This window comes from Lethenteron reissneri, chromosome 59 (assembly GCF_015708825.2).
Source record: "Lethenteron reissneri isolate LAM-NWPU_2019-01 chromosome 59, ASM1570882v1, whole genome shotgun sequence".
NCBI lineage: Eukaryota > Metazoa > Chordata > Hyperoartia > Petromyzontiformes > Petromyzontidae > Lethenteron > Lethenteron reissneri.
In genome coordinates this window covers 7,825,847-7,842,444 of record NC_083837.1, presented here as the reverse complement: position 1 = coordinate 7,842,444, position 16,598 = coordinate 7,825,847, and the positions used below count along the sequence as shown (strand labels likewise).

The 16,598-nt window shown below is 54.3% G+C and overlaps 1 protein-coding gene across 3 annotated transcripts in view; it reads right to left on the bottom strand.

The window, feature by feature from the left end:
• The window catches only part of LOC133357794 (putative uncharacterized protein DDB_G0271606), a 30,762-nt gene extending 14,437 nt beyond the window's left edge, over positions 1-16,325 (bottom strand). Inside the window, exons 1-2 of one of the 3 annotated variants that reach the window (XM_061575919.1) lie at positions 15,962-16,325; positions 5,211-5,388 (exon numbers count right to left, since the gene is read on the bottom strand). In XM_061575919.1, coding sequence (XP_061431903.1) covers positions 5,211-5,236 — 26 coding nt within the window. In that variant the 5' untranslated portion in view covers positions 5,237-5,388; positions 15,962-16,325. Of the gene's footprint in view, positions 1-5,210; positions 7,234-15,961 lie in introns of those variants that run through there. The other 2 variants (XM_061575920.1, XM_061575918.1) reach the window with 2 other exon arrangements.
• Positions 16,326-16,598: the final 273 nt, after the last annotated feature.

Genomic DNA, 16,598 nt, shown 5'->3' with positions numbered 1-16,598 from the left:
CCGCTAATTATTATGAATGGGGGGGGGGGGGGCCATGTGGAGGACGTCACCTTATGATTATTAATGAGGGCCGTTCGATGTGGAGTTACGTGACCTGCTCATGATTATTAATGAGGGGGGGGTCCATGTGGAGGACGTCACCTTATAATGATTATTAATGAGGGGGGCTGTTCGATGTGGAGTTACGTGACCTGCTCATGATTATTAATGAGGGGGTGGGTCCATGTGGAGGACGTCACCTTATAATGATTATTAATGAGGGGGGCTGTTCGATGTGGAGTTACGTGACCTGCTCATGATTATTAATGAGGGGGGGTCCATGTGGAGGACGTCACCTTATAATGATTATTAATGAGGGGGGCTGTTCGATGTGGAGTTACGTGACCTGCTCATGATTATTAATGAGGGGGTGGGTCCATGTGGAGGACGTCACCTTATAATGATTATTAATGAGGGGGGCTGTTCGATGTGGAGTTACGTGACCTGCTCATGATTATTAATGAGGGGTGGGGGGGGGGTCCATGTGGAGGACGTCACCTTATGATTATTAATGAGGGGGGCTGTTCGATGTGGAGTTACGTGACCTGCTCATGATTATTAATGAGGGGGGGATGGTCCATGTGGAGGACGTAACCTCGACTTAAAGCTTTCGTGACTGCAGAAATTAATAGAGTAGTAGGTTTTTACCCTTTTATCTGGCACCAAAACTGACACCTTTATACAAGGGATCATATTTGCAATAACCACAACACAAGCAGTCAAAATGCAAACAAAAAGGCTGCTTGTGTTGTGGTTATTGCAAACATGATCCCTTGTATAAAGGTTTCAGTTTTGGTGCCAGATAAAAGGGTAAAACCTATTACTATAGCTTGCTACTGGCAAATGAGGTCTCAAGGAATTCATATTCTTGGGTCTTTCGGAAAAGTTACGTAGATATGTTCAAAGAAAATAACAAAAATAACAAAAAACTACGACGTTTCGATCGCGACACAAGCAGTCGTCACCAGGAGAAAAAAAGAGCAGGAAAGCTGCTGAAGCAGGCCGTTTTAAAGGTTTTAAATGGGTGTAGCCCAAGGGTCATAAACAAAGTGGGCGGGGCGAGTGATGTTAAAGTGATAAATTAGCATGTCAATGTAGGTCGCAGAGCTCCCTCCACGATGACGAAGGCTCGGAGGTGGCCACTGAATTGTGAGAGATATCCTCGATGTGGCGGTGACTCTGCGATCTTACATTGACTTGCACATTTCTCACTTTAACGGCACTCGCCCCGCCGACTACGTTTATGGCCCTTGGGCTACACACATTTAAAACCTTTAAAGCAGCCTGCCTCAGCAACTTTCTCGCTCTTTTATTCTCCTGATGACGATTGCTTGTGTCGCGATCGAAACGTCGTAGTTTTTTGTTATTTTCTTTGAACCTATCTACGTTAAATCTTGATTTGAAGCTTTCATGACCGCAGGAATCAACTCTTTGGTTTGTTCGGTAAAGTCACGTAGGTAGAAAAAAAAATAGATCACGAAGTTTCGATTGCCACACAAGCAATCGTCTTCCTTTTCCACCCACGTGACTTTACTATCTCCGTTGTTTTACCGAAAGGCCCAAGAATAGGACGTCACCTGCTCATGAATATTAATGAGGGGGGGGGGGTGGTCGATGTGGAGTGACGTCACGAGCGTTAAGGACATTCCTGAGTGATTTTAGTAGGGTATGTCTATGCCAATAGTATTCATGGCGAATGTAAATGGTCGGCGACAGAAAACCTCGACTAAAATAACAGACATTCAATATGGCACGCACACGGAGAACACATGGACATAGACACACAACAGACAGATTGAACATACATAGACATACATACATAGACACACAAACACATAGACACATACTGTAGCAGACAGATTGAACATACACAGACACACAAACACATAGACACATATTAGACAGATTGAACATACACAGACACACAAACACACAGACACATATTATACAGATTGAACATACACAGACACACACACACATAGACACATATTAGACAGATTGAACAACAACAACAACCGCCATTCGCCACTAAGTGGCGGTGACGTCACCACGACGCTTGTGCCAGGCCAAGTGCACCTTGAGGCCACGTGAAATGTCGAACGCCTGCTGGCAGGAGGTCACGGGGCAGACCCAGGTGCCATGGGTCGACTGACCGAAATGACCGAGATGACTGGCTGATGCACCACCTGTGCCCCCTACTGTACCAACTTGCTGTGCTTTAGCTACCCGACGCTCCGCTCGTTGTTGTGAGCGTCGCTCCTCCGCCCTCCGTTGTTGTTAGAGGGCGACTGCCTCCAACTGCCCAGTAGCGTCCTTCACGAGCCTCCTCCACAGAGGCCGATCTTGACACCGCTGGTACCAGTCATCGGCAAGTCCACTCAGCTCCACGTCCCGTTTCGCCCCCTCGATCCGGCCGAACAAAAGCTGTTTAGGGATGCGGTGGCGGGGCATGCGGGCTACATGACCCAGCCAACGCAGCCTTGCCTGCCGGAGGAGCTCACCGATGGGACTTTGCCCAGATCTTTCAAGGATTTGTGAGCTCCTCACACAATCCAGCCTGGTTAAACCCAGGATGGATCGTAGGCAGGCCAGCCTAAATGTTTCCAACCGGCGAAGATGCTCCATTAGGGGGGTCCACGTTTCGCAAGCGTAGAGAAGGGAGGGAATGACCGTGGCCGAGAAGACCTGAAGCTTCGTGTGGAGCGACAGACGAGGTAGCTTTCACACAGCGTTACGCAACCGATGAAAAGATATTTCCGCTCGACTGATTCGGAGTGAGACCTCTGCTGATAAACTGGAGCCGGTCATAAGCACACTGCCCAGGTATGGGAAACTCTCCACTCTCTCCACAGCTGCCCCATCACCGATTGGGAGTTGTGGGGGTGGAGTGTCCGATGGTACAAAATACCCAGGCAGGTGCTTAGTTTTGGTGGGGCTGATGGTAAGGCCCCACCTCTTAGTGGCACGCTCCAGTCTCAGCAGCAGCGTCTCCAACTCCTCTTCTGAATGAGCAGCTATTACCAAATCATCGGCATACACAACGTGGTTGACCACTAGGGAGCCATCCCTTGATCGCACCCGGGCATCAATCAGCCTCCCATTATATCTGTACCAAATGGAAATTCCCCTGGTACAGCTATTGAAGGCTTCACGAACTACGCAGTCGAAATAGATGTTAAATAATGTGGGAGCCAGAGGACATCCCTGTCGCACCCCAAGGTGTACAGGGAAAGGCTCCGACTCCCGGCCACGTAGTTTTACCCGGGCCCGCTCACCATCATGAAGGTCCTTAATGATCGTGAGCAGAGGGTCAGGGACTCCGAAAGCACAGAGAACAACCCAGAGCCCAGGCCTACTGATGGTATCATAGGCCTTGACCAGGTCAATAAAGCAGAGATGTAGGTCTTGTTGGAATTCCCTACACCTCTGCTGTAGCAGACGGACAGAAAATATGGCATCTGTGCAGGACCGCCCTTTCCTAAAACCGCATTGGGGTTCCGCAAGCCTCTTCTCAGCGTGCCTAGCAAGGCGATGTTGAATAATCCTTGCCAGGACCTTTCCCGACACACTGAGGAGTGAGATGCCCCTGTAATTGTTACAGTCTGTGTGGTCCCCCTTCTTAAAGTGGGGGACCACCAGGGCATCCTTCCAATCCTGCTGTACCCATCCAGCGGTCCAGACTGTTGTTATGATGTCATATAGGGCAGTCTGTGCACAAACGCCACCCTCCCTCAGCATTTCGCTTGGGAGATCATCTCTGCCCGGTGCCTTTCCTGGTCTCAGACTCCGGATCGCCTTCAGTACTTCCTCAACAGATGGCACCTTAGCCAGCCACTCACAGGGGGTGACCTCTTCCAATATTTGAGGCACTGCAGCCTCAGCAGGGTTATCCCCACTTTGTTCTATGATGTTTTCCTGGCTGAGAGATTTTCCCTCCCCCAGGATCTCACAGAAATGCTCAGCAAATCTGCAAACCTGTTCCTGGGTGTTGATTGAAGATACACAGACACATAAACACATAGACACATATTAGACAGATTAAACATACACAGACACACAAACACATAGACACATATTAGACAGATTGAACATACACAGACACACAAACACATAGACACATATTAGACAGATTGAACATACACAGACACACAAACACATAGACACATATTATACAGATTGAACATACACAGACACACAAACACATAGGCACATATTAGACAGATTGAACATACACAGACACACAAACACACAGACACATATTAGACAGATTGAACATACACAGACACACAAACACATAGACACATATTAGACAGATTGAACATACAGACACACTGTAGTAGGTTCAAGGAGACTTGGACGACATAGTCAGAGGCACACTTATTTATTAATCATAGTTGTATATTACAGGCCGAGATATACAACACTCGAAGGGGTATCGGCCCCTTCACCCGTCTAACAGGGAGATCCCACAATCTCTGTCCCGGCTAGCCTAATCCTAGGTCCTCCACTACAGGGCTCGGGGAGGCTAGCTGACCCAGCTCTAGTTAAGCTGGGATTACGGCACCCTGAGTCCCCAGACCGGCTCTTAGAAGAACATCGGCTCTGGGCTCTCGGGGCCACGCCACTGGCTTGCCCTGGTCGGTCCTGAGAAGGACGGCGAGCCAGGGGAGTCCCAGGGCCTATCTAGCCGGTCTTCTTGCTTCGCTGGTTTAAGCTGAACATTGAACCCCGAGCCCTCTGGCTCACCGCCTTATATAGCAACTCCCCCACCGAGGGGTGGGGCTGTGGGGGATCCCAGCGCCGCATTAGCCCCCCAGGCTAAACGGTGCGGATGTGGATGTAAGCATCTCTTCGCGTACGGGCATAACCACGCCCGGTGTGTTTGTTTGCCCTCCCGTAACACCTCTACATCACCCCCCCCCCCCCCTGTACAGCCCGCAGCCGTCCCGGCTGCAACAAAATTCACAATAAAGATGCATCCCCCCAAACCCGTGTGTGCCTCGCGTAACTAACAACAACAGCAACAACAACAAGAGAGAGAAAAATAACCCGACGCACCCCCCCCCCCGAATAAATACCCCATCCCATAAAAACAACAACATATATACAATTTCTAGGACCCCCCCCCACCCCGCGACCCCCGCAAGGGCCGCACAAGCGGCCAATCTCACAAAAGTCTGCGCGTTTTGGCGCGCATTCTTGCAGCGGGACCGTCACAAGGGGCAGCCCCGGTTGGCCCAGTGGTGGGTGTCAATAGTCCGGGTGCGAGAGTATCTGGCTTCGCAGATGAGCGACCCCCGACCCCCCCGAGAGGGGTTGGCGGTCGTGAGCACTTCAATCCTGGTGCACCTGGAGGTGGAACAGTCGGTGGCAAGTCAGGCGAAAGCAGCGAAGTCGGACTCAGGGAGTCGGTGGACCCCTCACATGTTTGGCCATGCGTGTGTGTGGTAGGAACATGGGGCGCAACGAATGGTTTCAACCTGGAGGGGTGCACGAACCACCGACGCTTCCCCCATCGGACACGTACACATTGTGGCTGCAAGACCTGCACCACTTCGACGGGCCCCCGCCACGGCCGCACCAGCTTAGACAAGGTCGCCAGTGGTACTTGGGGACAGTGCAACCACGCCTTGTCACCCGGTTTCCACTGGAGCACATGTGCCCGACCCAGCCTGAGCCTTTCATTCGCCCTCTGGCGGAGTTCTGAATTTTGGATGGCCGCCTCCCACGCCTCTGTCAATTTAGCGATGTTGAATTTGACATGGTCAGTCAATTTGGATTTAGCATGCGGCGTGGAGATCTGCAGCTGAGTCGCGACAGGTGGGTTAGCTTCGCGACCGTACATTAGGAAGAAGGGCGAAAATCCGGTCGCCGCATGAGGAGCCATTCTGTAGGCCGCCAAAACCCCCGGAATATGAAGGTCCCAATCGGTCTGGGATTCAGACACCTGTTGGGACAGCATGGACGTGATAGTCCGATGCAGATGCTCCACCATCCCGTCAGTTTGCGGATGATATGGGGAGGTACAAATTTTTTTCGTACCCAGGAGCACGCACACTTCGTGGAGAAGTTTACCCGAAATTTTTTTACCCTGGTCGGTCAGCAGCCGCTCCGGAGCACCTTTGTCGAGGACGTAGCCCTGGACAAAGGCCTCCGCGATGGCTGCTGCCGACTGGTTGGCGAGGGGCCAGGCCATAGGCCATCGCGTAAAATATTCCACCCCGGTCAATAGGTATTTATTTCCCATAGGTGTAGCGGGGAATGGGCCCAGAATATCAAGCGCGACGAGCTCGTTAACCCGGGAAACTTTGATAGACTGCAATGGTGGGTTGGACCCCCTCGCTGGTGGCTTCCGTTGCGCGCACTGAGTACACGACCCTAAAAAATCATCCACGTCCCTTGCCAAAATCCAGTTGGAGCATGGCAAGAGTTTTGTGAGTCCCCAGGTGAAGGAGTCGCTCGTGCGCAGCCCACACCACTCTACCCCTCAATGTGGAAGGCACCACCAGCCGGTGGCGGCGAGATCTCCCGTCCCAATGCATGAAAAGACCCTGGAATAACCCCCACGAGTCGACATTTTCCGCCCCCCAACCAACTCCCCCGATGCGACGGCGCAAAGCGAGGAGGGAGGTGTCCTCCATTTGGAGGCGCCCCCCACTCCGCAACAGACAATCCCAGCAAAGAATCCCTCCCTTCTTGCTCAATAGGACCCGCAATTGAAGGCGCATCAGCGGCAGCCGCAAGGACCGAATCGGAGATCACATTCGGAGGTCTGCAACGCCCCGAACCCAGGAGGCAAGCGCACTCGGAGGTGGGTGGCAAACGCGACAGAGCGTCTGCGTTCGTGTGGCAAATGCCCTTACGATATGTAGTCTCAAAATCAAAATCTTGGAGAATCTCCAACCATCGAGACAATTGTCCCGATGGCTGTTGAACCCGCAAGGCGTACTGCAGCGCCGCATGATCTGTGCGGACGGTAAAATGGCGATCGTACAGATGTAGTGACATAAGAAGGGAGGGGCTGCTGGGGGCTCTGGGACCCTGGGCGGGCCAGGCGCTTAAGCCTCTTGGCGCCAGGCGCTGGGTTCCCAGGCGGGTCAGATGCTTAAGCCTCTTGGCGTCAGGCGTTGGGTTCCCGGGTGGCCCAGGCGCTTAAGCCGCTTGGCGCCACCAACGGGGGGGGGGGGGGGGGGGGGGGCTGTGTGTGCTCTGTGGGATATCTGGGGGCGCACACGGCCCCACCCCTCGTTGGGGACTAGGCATAAAAGGGGAGCTCCCTGGACGATCAGGGCCAGTCGTAGCTCAAGACCCAAAACCCAAGACCAGCCATCTGAGGACCCTGGGACGCTGTGAGAGCCAGTGGTGGGACTCTGGAACTCACGACTCTACGACCTTGTGAGGGCGAGTTCCAGAGCGTAGCCAGAGTAGTGTATCTAGGCTGTGTACCTAGGCTGTGTACCTGGGAGTTGTTACAGAGTATCAGGACTGTTGGACTATTGGAGTGCTGTCGGATTGTAATAAAGAAGTTACCTCTACAAGTGTCTCCGGAACCCGTTACATTTGGTGTCAGAAGTGGCTATGGAGACAAGAAGTAAGCCACGTACCTTCAGTCCTGACGGCGATGTCGAGGAGCAAACAGCGATGGGGTGGCCAACGCCGGCCGACAACAAAGCCGCACCGCCGGCCGACAGCGACGCTGCACCGCCGGCTGAGCAGCCGTCTGCTCCGCTGACCGTCCCCTCTCCAGCGTCGGGAGCAGGGATGTAGGAGGCGCTGCTTCACCTCGCCGAGCTGCTCTGCGCCACCGCCTCCCTCCTGGGCGAGATGCGGCGCTCACAGGCGATGGCGGGAGGGAGAGAGGAGGCGCAGCGCTCGCCCGAGCCCGCTGCCGCCGCCGCCACGGGCATGGTGGATGCCACCGGCATTCCCGCCGCGGATGTGGGGGATACTTCCGGGAATGACATCACTTCCACCGGAGGAGCAATGACCGCTGGGAGCAACGTCACTTCCAGGCCCAGCGTGGTCCAACCAAACAACGCCGCGTCATCAGCGCTGCGACCTTCACCGCCGGACGACAGCTGGCTTCAACCTAGCATAGCGCGTCATCAGCGCTGCGACCGGACAGTGAGGACACATCGACCGACACGCTGGTCGCTGCCTTTGCTGCTCTGGCCAAAGGTTGGAGGTCGGGAGACCAGGCCCCTGACACTTCGTCCATTTACGCGCTCCGGATTAATGATTTTTTTGTTGACATTTTCTTCGTTGTCGTCGGGGAGTCGTGATTGTTGTTGGGTAAACTGTGTGGAGCTTCGCTCGTGAGTGTTGTCAATGTGTGTGCGAAACTTTGCTTATGATTGTTAACAATGTATGGTTTGTATTGAGCTTTGTTCGTGATTGTTAATGTATAGCTTGTGCTGTCATTGTTAACGATGTATATACTGTATAGGGCATTTATCTTGAGATGGTGACATGCTGCCAAGGATTTGGAATTGTCATGCTGGCTCTCAAATATCTTGGGGTGCAGATCCTGACCAGGATGGCCCAGCGGGTGTTGCATGTCTAACACGAGAGTTGTGGTCCCGTCATGCTATGGCTGATGGCTTGACCTGACAGCCCAGAGATAGAGACACTCCGTGGCATGTCTAGCCTAGTGGGCTGTGTGCTCACATGGCTCGGAGAGTGTGGTCCCGTCATGCTATGGCTGACGGCTTGACCTGACAGCCCGGAGATAGAGACACTCCGTGGCATGTCTAGCCTAGTGGGCTGTGTGCTCACATGGCTCGGAGAGTGTGGTCCCGTCATGCTATGGCTGACGGCTTGACCTGACAGCCCGGAGATAGAGACACTCCGTGGCATGTCTAGCCTAGTGGGCTGTGTGCTCACATGGCTCGGAGAGTGTGGTCCCGTCATGCTATGGCTGACAGCTTGACCTGACAGCCCGGAGATTGAAACACTCCGTGGCATGTCCAGCCTAGTGGGCTGTGCGCTCACATGGCTCGGAGACTGTGGTCCCGTCATGGAATCGCTGATGGCTTGACCTGACGGCCCGGAGGTTGAAACACTCCGAGGCGCGTTGAAACAGTGGGCTGGAGATTCGTGGTGTTCAGGTGTAGTTGTCCCGTTACATTGGGACTGTATCCCTCAGTTGTTAGGGTGCATGTTGTGCAGGGAGTGAACGATGGGTCGTCTCAGCTCGGTCGGTACAGCTATATGCTGCGATGCGAGTCTTGGAGAGAGACTGGGTCTCAGCTCGGTCGGTACAGCTATATGCTGCGATGCGAGTCTTGGAGAGAGACTGGGTCTCAGCTCGGTCGGTACAGCTATATGCTGCGATGCGAGTCTTGGAGAGAGACTAGGTCGTCTCAGCTCGGTCGGTACAGCTATATGCTGCGATGCGAGTCTTGGAAAGAGACTGGGTCGTCTCAGCTCGGTCGGTACAGCTATATGCTGCGATGCGAGTCTTGGAAAGAGACTGGGTCTCAGCTCGGTCGGTACAGCTATATGCTGCGATGCGAGTCTTGGAGAGAGACTGGGTTGAAGTTCCCCCGATATGGCCGACGCGTGCTACTGGTTGTGACGCCGAGTCGGAAAGGCGGTGGGGTGGTAACACGGAAATTCCCCCCCGATATGGCCGACGTGCGCGGTTTTAGGATGGAGACGCCACGTTGGAAAGGCGGGGGGTGCTAACGGTTGACATGTAATGTCGGTGGTGGTCCTCATTGAGGGCTGCTGGGACGCAAGCACGGGATGCCTTGGAGATGCGGTTCGCGCGTGCGGCCACCATTTATGGACAGGAGCAGGCAGATCTATTTTGTTTGTGTCATGTCAATTTTATATATATATTTTAAAATGTAGATGCTGGAGCAGCCCTGAAGTGCGACTTCTTTGCCCAGTACATGGGTCGGCCCTGAAGTACGACTTCTCTACCCGGGACGTAGACAGACATCCGGATTAGTGTGTGTAGAGGGATGCTCGACATGTTGGTCTTCGCCTTCTCTGCACCTGATGGATGGGAGGCTGGCAGGGTGGTGTGGAACCCTGCCATCCATGCGGTGGTTGTGCATCCAACGCGTCGGAATCTGTATATTTGTTGTTGTTAATTCCCCGTTTTCTATGCGGATCCCGAGGAGGGCTAGGTATGCCGCGGGTCGTTTGTTCACGTATCATTGCTTCATCTTTTTGTTGATTGATGCTTGTATATAGTGTAAAGTTGTACAGGTTGGTTATGGTATTTATGGTTGCTTTCTTGTTCTCTTTTCTTTTCCTGTTGAGACTCGCGTATTTTTTTTTCTCTCTCTCCCTTTCGTTAATTTAAACTTTCTAATTATTGACAGCCGGGATGGCTGGAGGCTACATAGAGGAGAGTAATGTAGTGACATAAGAAGGGAGGGGCTGCTGGGGACTCTGGGACCCTGGGCGGGCCAGGCGCTTAAGCCTCTTGGCGCCAGGCGCTGGGTTCCCAGGCAGGTCAGACACTTAAGCCTCTTGGCGTCAGGCGTTGGGTTCCCGGGTGGTCCAGGCGCTTAAGCCGCTTGGCGCCACCAACGGGGGGGGGGGGGGGGGGGGCTGTGTGTGCTCTGTGGGATATCTGGGGGCGCACACGGCCCCATCCCTCGTTGGGGACTAGGCATTAAAGGGGAGTTCCCTGGACGATGAGGGCCAGTCGTAGCTCAAGACCCAAGACCCAAGACCAGCCATCTGAGGACTCTGGGACGCTGTGAGAGCCAGTGGTGGGACTCTGGAACTCCCGAATCTACGACCTTGTGAGGGCGAGTTCCAGAGCGTAGCCAGAGTAGTGTATCTAGGCTGTGTACCTAGGCTGTGTACCTGGGAGTTGTTACAGAGTATCAGGACTGTTGGACTATTGGAGTGCTGTCGGATTGTAATAAAGAAGTTACCTCTACAAGTGTCTCCGGAACCCGTTACACAGATATGGGCGATATTGCTGAATGAAGTAAACAATTGCCAATAGTTCCCGACGGGTAACACAGTACCTTTGTTCCGCCGGAGACAAAACCCGACTGCCGTACCCTACCACATGCTCTACGCCCCCAACAACCTGCGAAAGCACGCCCCCAATGCCCGTGTTGCTTGCGTCTGTATCGAGCACGAAGGGTTTTGAAAAGTCTGGATAACTCAATGGCGGAGCCCCCACTAGGGGCGTCCCGGAGGAAGCGAAAAGCAGACTCCTCCTCCTGTCCCCAGTGAAACTTGACCCCCTTTGATGTCAAGGCATATAAGGGTTTAGCAATTGTTGCGAAATCAGCGACAAACCGTCGGTAATATGACGCGAATCCAATGAAACTCCTGACCTCCCCCACCGAGGTGGGAGTCGGCCAGGAGCTGACACATTGCGTTTTGGCGGGATCTGTGGCAATACCTGACAATGTGACCCAAATACCGCACCGATTCGCGGAGCAAATGACACTTCTGGGGCTTGAATTTCAAATTAGCAGCCCGCATTTTGAGGAAAACAGCGCGCAACCTCTGGAGGTGTTCGTCGAATGTTTTACTAAAGACGATGACATCGTCTAAGTAAATCAAACATGAATCCCATTGCAACCCAGCCAGGACCAATTCCATTAATCGCTGAAAAGTTGCCGGCGCTGAATGGAGCCCCATCGGCAAGCGGTTAAATTGGAAAAGGCCGTTCGGCGTACGGAAAGCAGTTTTAGGTTTAGATTCGTCATCCAGTGGGAGCTGCCAGAACCCTGACAGTAAATCCAACGTGGAGAAGAACCGCGCCCCCGCCAGGGCATCAAGTGATTCATCCATCCGAGGGAGCGGGTATGCGTCGGCTACGGAAATCTTGTTCAGCCGACGAAAATTGACACAAAACCGCAATGAGCCGTCGTGTTTTTTAACTAAGACGATCGGCGCACCCCAAGGGCTGGTAGAAGGGGATATAATATCCGCAGCTAGCATGTCGTCTACGGCCGATTTGACATGATCCTTTTCGGCGGGACTCAACCGAAAAGGATTTTGGCAGATTGGCGCGCTGTCACCCGTGTCAATATGGTCTCAGCAGTTTAGTACAACTAATATCATATTTGTTCTGACTAAAAACATCAGAAAACTCGCGCAGGAGGATTCGTAGCCTCTCACGCTGTGAGTCGGACAGGTCCGATGATCCCGCACAAAGCACACCCAGCCACCCCTCATCACCGTCCGAATGCGGTTGCGACGGAGGAGCGGTGCTCACCTGACCAATGACCGGTTCCTCACAGGGTACCGGCGTCGCGTGCGCAAGCACGGTCCCTTGAGGAACCACCGCCGTTCGCGACCCCACATCTAGGACCGCGATGAAGGGGTCCCCGTCCCCTTTCACAATGGTCTGGGCCGCTATCAAATTAGGTCCGTTGACCCCGGCCCTAGATGGTCCCAACAGAACACCCCGATCCCCAATCCCCTTAGCAAATGGTCGACGCAGCCTAAGAGGCATGAGCATCTGAGCTCCCGGCGGTACGCGTACCGTCCTCGCAACCAACGCCTGTACCGTCGCAAATGCCGTACGGACAGTAGCGGGGGAAGACAAGAACATCATACGTCGGCCCGATGGGAGTTCGATGCAACCCTGGTCGATCAAGATACGAATCGGCATTTTAGCCAAGAAATCCGTCCCCAACAGGCACGGAACCCCCAGCGAGGAGGAGACCAATATCGGGCCGGATAATTTGATGTCCCCAATACATATTTGCGTGCGGAACTGTCCGATAATGCCCAGCGAGCCCCCGTTAGCAGCATAGCATGGAACATCAACGGGGAGCAAAGGACGGCTTTGAACGGGGAGAATGTTATAAATTAAATCGGACACAATAGTTGCCGATGCTCCCCACAAACTCTTTGAGGGGCGGTAATCGCTGCTGGAATGCGGCCTCCGCAGCTGTAGATCTCGCCCCATCGTTCCCGCCACTCCGCACAGTATCGGCGGAAAGGGCGGCCGCCATCGGCGGTCGCACTGCTGGTGACGCGCTGGCCGCTATTGACGACGTGGCGGCTTCTGGTTGGCGAATGTCGGTCACCTGACGTAGCCTGGCCCCGCCCTCAGCACCCACTGTACTGATGGCGGCAAATCCGACTTCCAGCCCCGTTGAAATGGCGGGAACTGGCGTCGCGTGTCGTCCGACGTCGCCCCGTGCAGCTCCTCCAGCCCCCAGGCGAGTGATTTCCTCCAACGTGGCGGCTGCCGCGTAGAGTAGCTCCGCCAGGCGGGAGTGAGCCAGCCGCAGTCCGTCAGCCGACGGTCCCCACCCGTCCTGCCGCTGCGGTGTGGGTGGACTCAGCCCCGGTTGCTCGGATTCGCCTTCAGCAATCTCGGGCTCTGAGTCGGCCGAGGTGTCCTCCTCCCCCGGTTCCCTGGTACGAGCCGTCCGTCTCGTACCCATCCTTAGAAGACCACTTCTGATGCCAGTTGTAGTAGATTCAAGGAGACTTGGACGATGTAGTCGGAGGCACACTTATTTATTAACCACAGTTGTATATTACAGGCCGAGATATACAACACTCGAAGGGGTATCGGCCCCTTCACCCGTCTAACAGGGAGATCCCACAATCTCTGTCCCGGCTAGCCTAATCCTAGGTCCTCCACTACAGGGCTAGGGGAGGCTAGCTGACCCAGCTCTGGTTAAGCTGGGATTACGGCACCCTGAGTCCCCAGACTGGCTCTTAGAAGAACATCGGCTCTGGGCTCTCGGGGCCACGCCACTGGCTTGCCCTGGTCGGTCCTGAGAAGGACGGCGAGCCAGAGGAGTCCCAGGGCCTATCTAGCTGGTCTTCTTGCTTCGCTGGTTTAAGCTGAACACTGAACCCCGAGCCCTCCGGCTCACCGCCTTATATAGCAACTCCCCCACCGAGGGGTGGGGCCGTGGGGGATCCCAGCGCTGCATTAGCCCCCCAGGCTAAACGGTGCGGACGTGGATGTAAGCATCTCTTCGCGTACGGGCATAACCATGCCCGGTGTGTTTGTTTGCCCTCCCGTAACACCTCTACAACACAAACACATAGACACATATTAGACAGATTGAACATACACAGACACACAAACACATATTAGACAGATTGAACATACACAGACACACAAACACACACACATACACACAGACACACACACACACAGACACATACACACAGACACACACACAGACACATACACACAGACACACACACACAAACAACAACAACAACAACCGCCATTCGCCACTAAGTGGTGGTGACGTCACCACGATGCTTGTGCCAGGCCAAGTGCACCTTGAGGCCACGTGAAGTGTCGAAAGCCCGCTGGCAGGAGGTCACGGGGCAGACCCAGGTGCCACGGGTCGACTGACCGAGATGACCGAGATGACTGGCTGATGCACCACCTGTGCCCCCTACTGTGCCAACTTGCTGTGCTTTAGCCACCCGGCGCTCCGCTCGTTGTTGTGAGCGTCGCTCCTCCGTCCTCCGTTGTTGTTGGAGGGCGACTGCCTCCAACTGCCCAGTAGCGTCCTTCACGAGCCTCCTCCACTGAGGCCGATCTTGACACCGCTGGTACCAGTCATCGGCAAGTCCACTCAGCTCCACGTCCTCCTGTACCACATCACTCCATCTCTTCTCCAGCCCGTGCCGCGCCCGTCTAGCCCCCTCGATCCGGCCGAACAAAAGCTGTTTAGGCATGCGGTGGCTGGGCATGCGGGCTACATGACCCAGCCAACGCAGCCTTGCCTGCCGGAGGAGCTCACCGATGGGACTTTGCCCAGATCTTTCAAGGATTTGTGAGCTCCTCACACAATCCAGCCTGGTTAAACCCAGGATGGATCGTAGGCAGGCCAGCCTAAATGTTTCGCCGGTCGACACACACAGACACACACACACAGACACACACATACACAGACACACACACACATACACACAGACACACACACATACACAGACACATACACACAGACACACACAGACACATACACACAGACACACAAACACACACACACAAACACACACAGACACACACACACATGCACACAGACACACACACACACACACAGACACACACACAGACACATACACAGACACATACACACATACACACAGACACACAAACACACAAACACACACACACAGACACACAAACACACAGACACACACACACACAGACACACACATACATACACAGACACACACACACAGACACACATACACACATACACAGACACACACACATACACACAGACAGACACACATACACACAGACACACACAAACACACACACAGACACACAAACACACACAGACACACAAACACACACACAGACACACACACACAGACACACAAACACAGACACACACACACCAACACAGACACACAAACACACACAGACACACAAACACACACACAGACACACACACACATACACACACACAGACACACACAGACACACACACAAACACACACACAGACACACACAGACACATATTCGGCATCAGGCGAGGCCTGTGCGAACCCAGTGCGAGCACAGCCGTCGACTGCTCGGCACGCGTGCTGCACAAAGACAAAGGTCCCCCGTGTAGCACTATTAGACTGTTGGGGCAAGTGCTGTTAGCGAGCAGCTCGGTATACGAGGGGGTGAGTGGACAGCACCACACCCGGCCGCCTTTGTCTCCCTAGTGGCGACGTTTACACACCGCATCGGGTATTCATTTGAGGCTGAGTCGACCTAGGGGACGCCCAGGACTGGCTCATATGATCATCACTGGAGTGGAAATCGAACTCGGGTTCGTAGCGCATCTCGCTAATCATTGCGCCACCGCTCCCCGCTACACAATGCGGACATAGACACAGACACACAGACAGACACAGAGATCAAGATTGAAGATAAACACATAGACACACACACAGACACACACACACAGACAGATACACACAATCCGCACCACGGCACGCGTGTTACCTGCGAGTGGACTGGCGGCTGACACAGCGAGTGAGCGAGCGCCTCTCTCCGTGGCTCGCCACAGAGGCCGTTGCTGCCGCTGTCTCCGCGTCTTATCCCTGCTCCCGAGTGGGGGGAGGAGGAGGGGGGAGGAGGAGGGGGGAGCCGGGGTCCGCTGCCCGGACTGGCGATGAGCCGGGACGAGAGCCACGCGCCAGGGGGAGGAGCGGGGAGCCGCTCACCGCTGGTCAGAGAAGCAAGGCGCCCCCCCCCGCTCTCACCCCGCCTCCCCCACTGCTGTTTATCAAAGAAAAAGATCCCCCGTGTAGCCTTCAACAGGCTGTTGGGGCAAGTGCTGTGAGCGAGTGGCACCTATGCAGTAATGAAGGCCTGATCGTCGAATTGGCAGCGCAGTGTGCTTACCACTTCATCACCGCTGTCACCCACCCACCCACTCACCCACCCACCCACTCACCCACATACCCACTCACCCACTCACCCACCCACCCACCTACTCACCCACCCACCTACTCACCCACCTACCCACTCACCTACCTACCCACCCAGTGTTAAGAGTAAACACGCTCCAGTGTGTGGCAGTGGTACAGCAGCACGTACTCGGCACATTCCGTGTCTGTGTGGCCCTTCAACAACATTG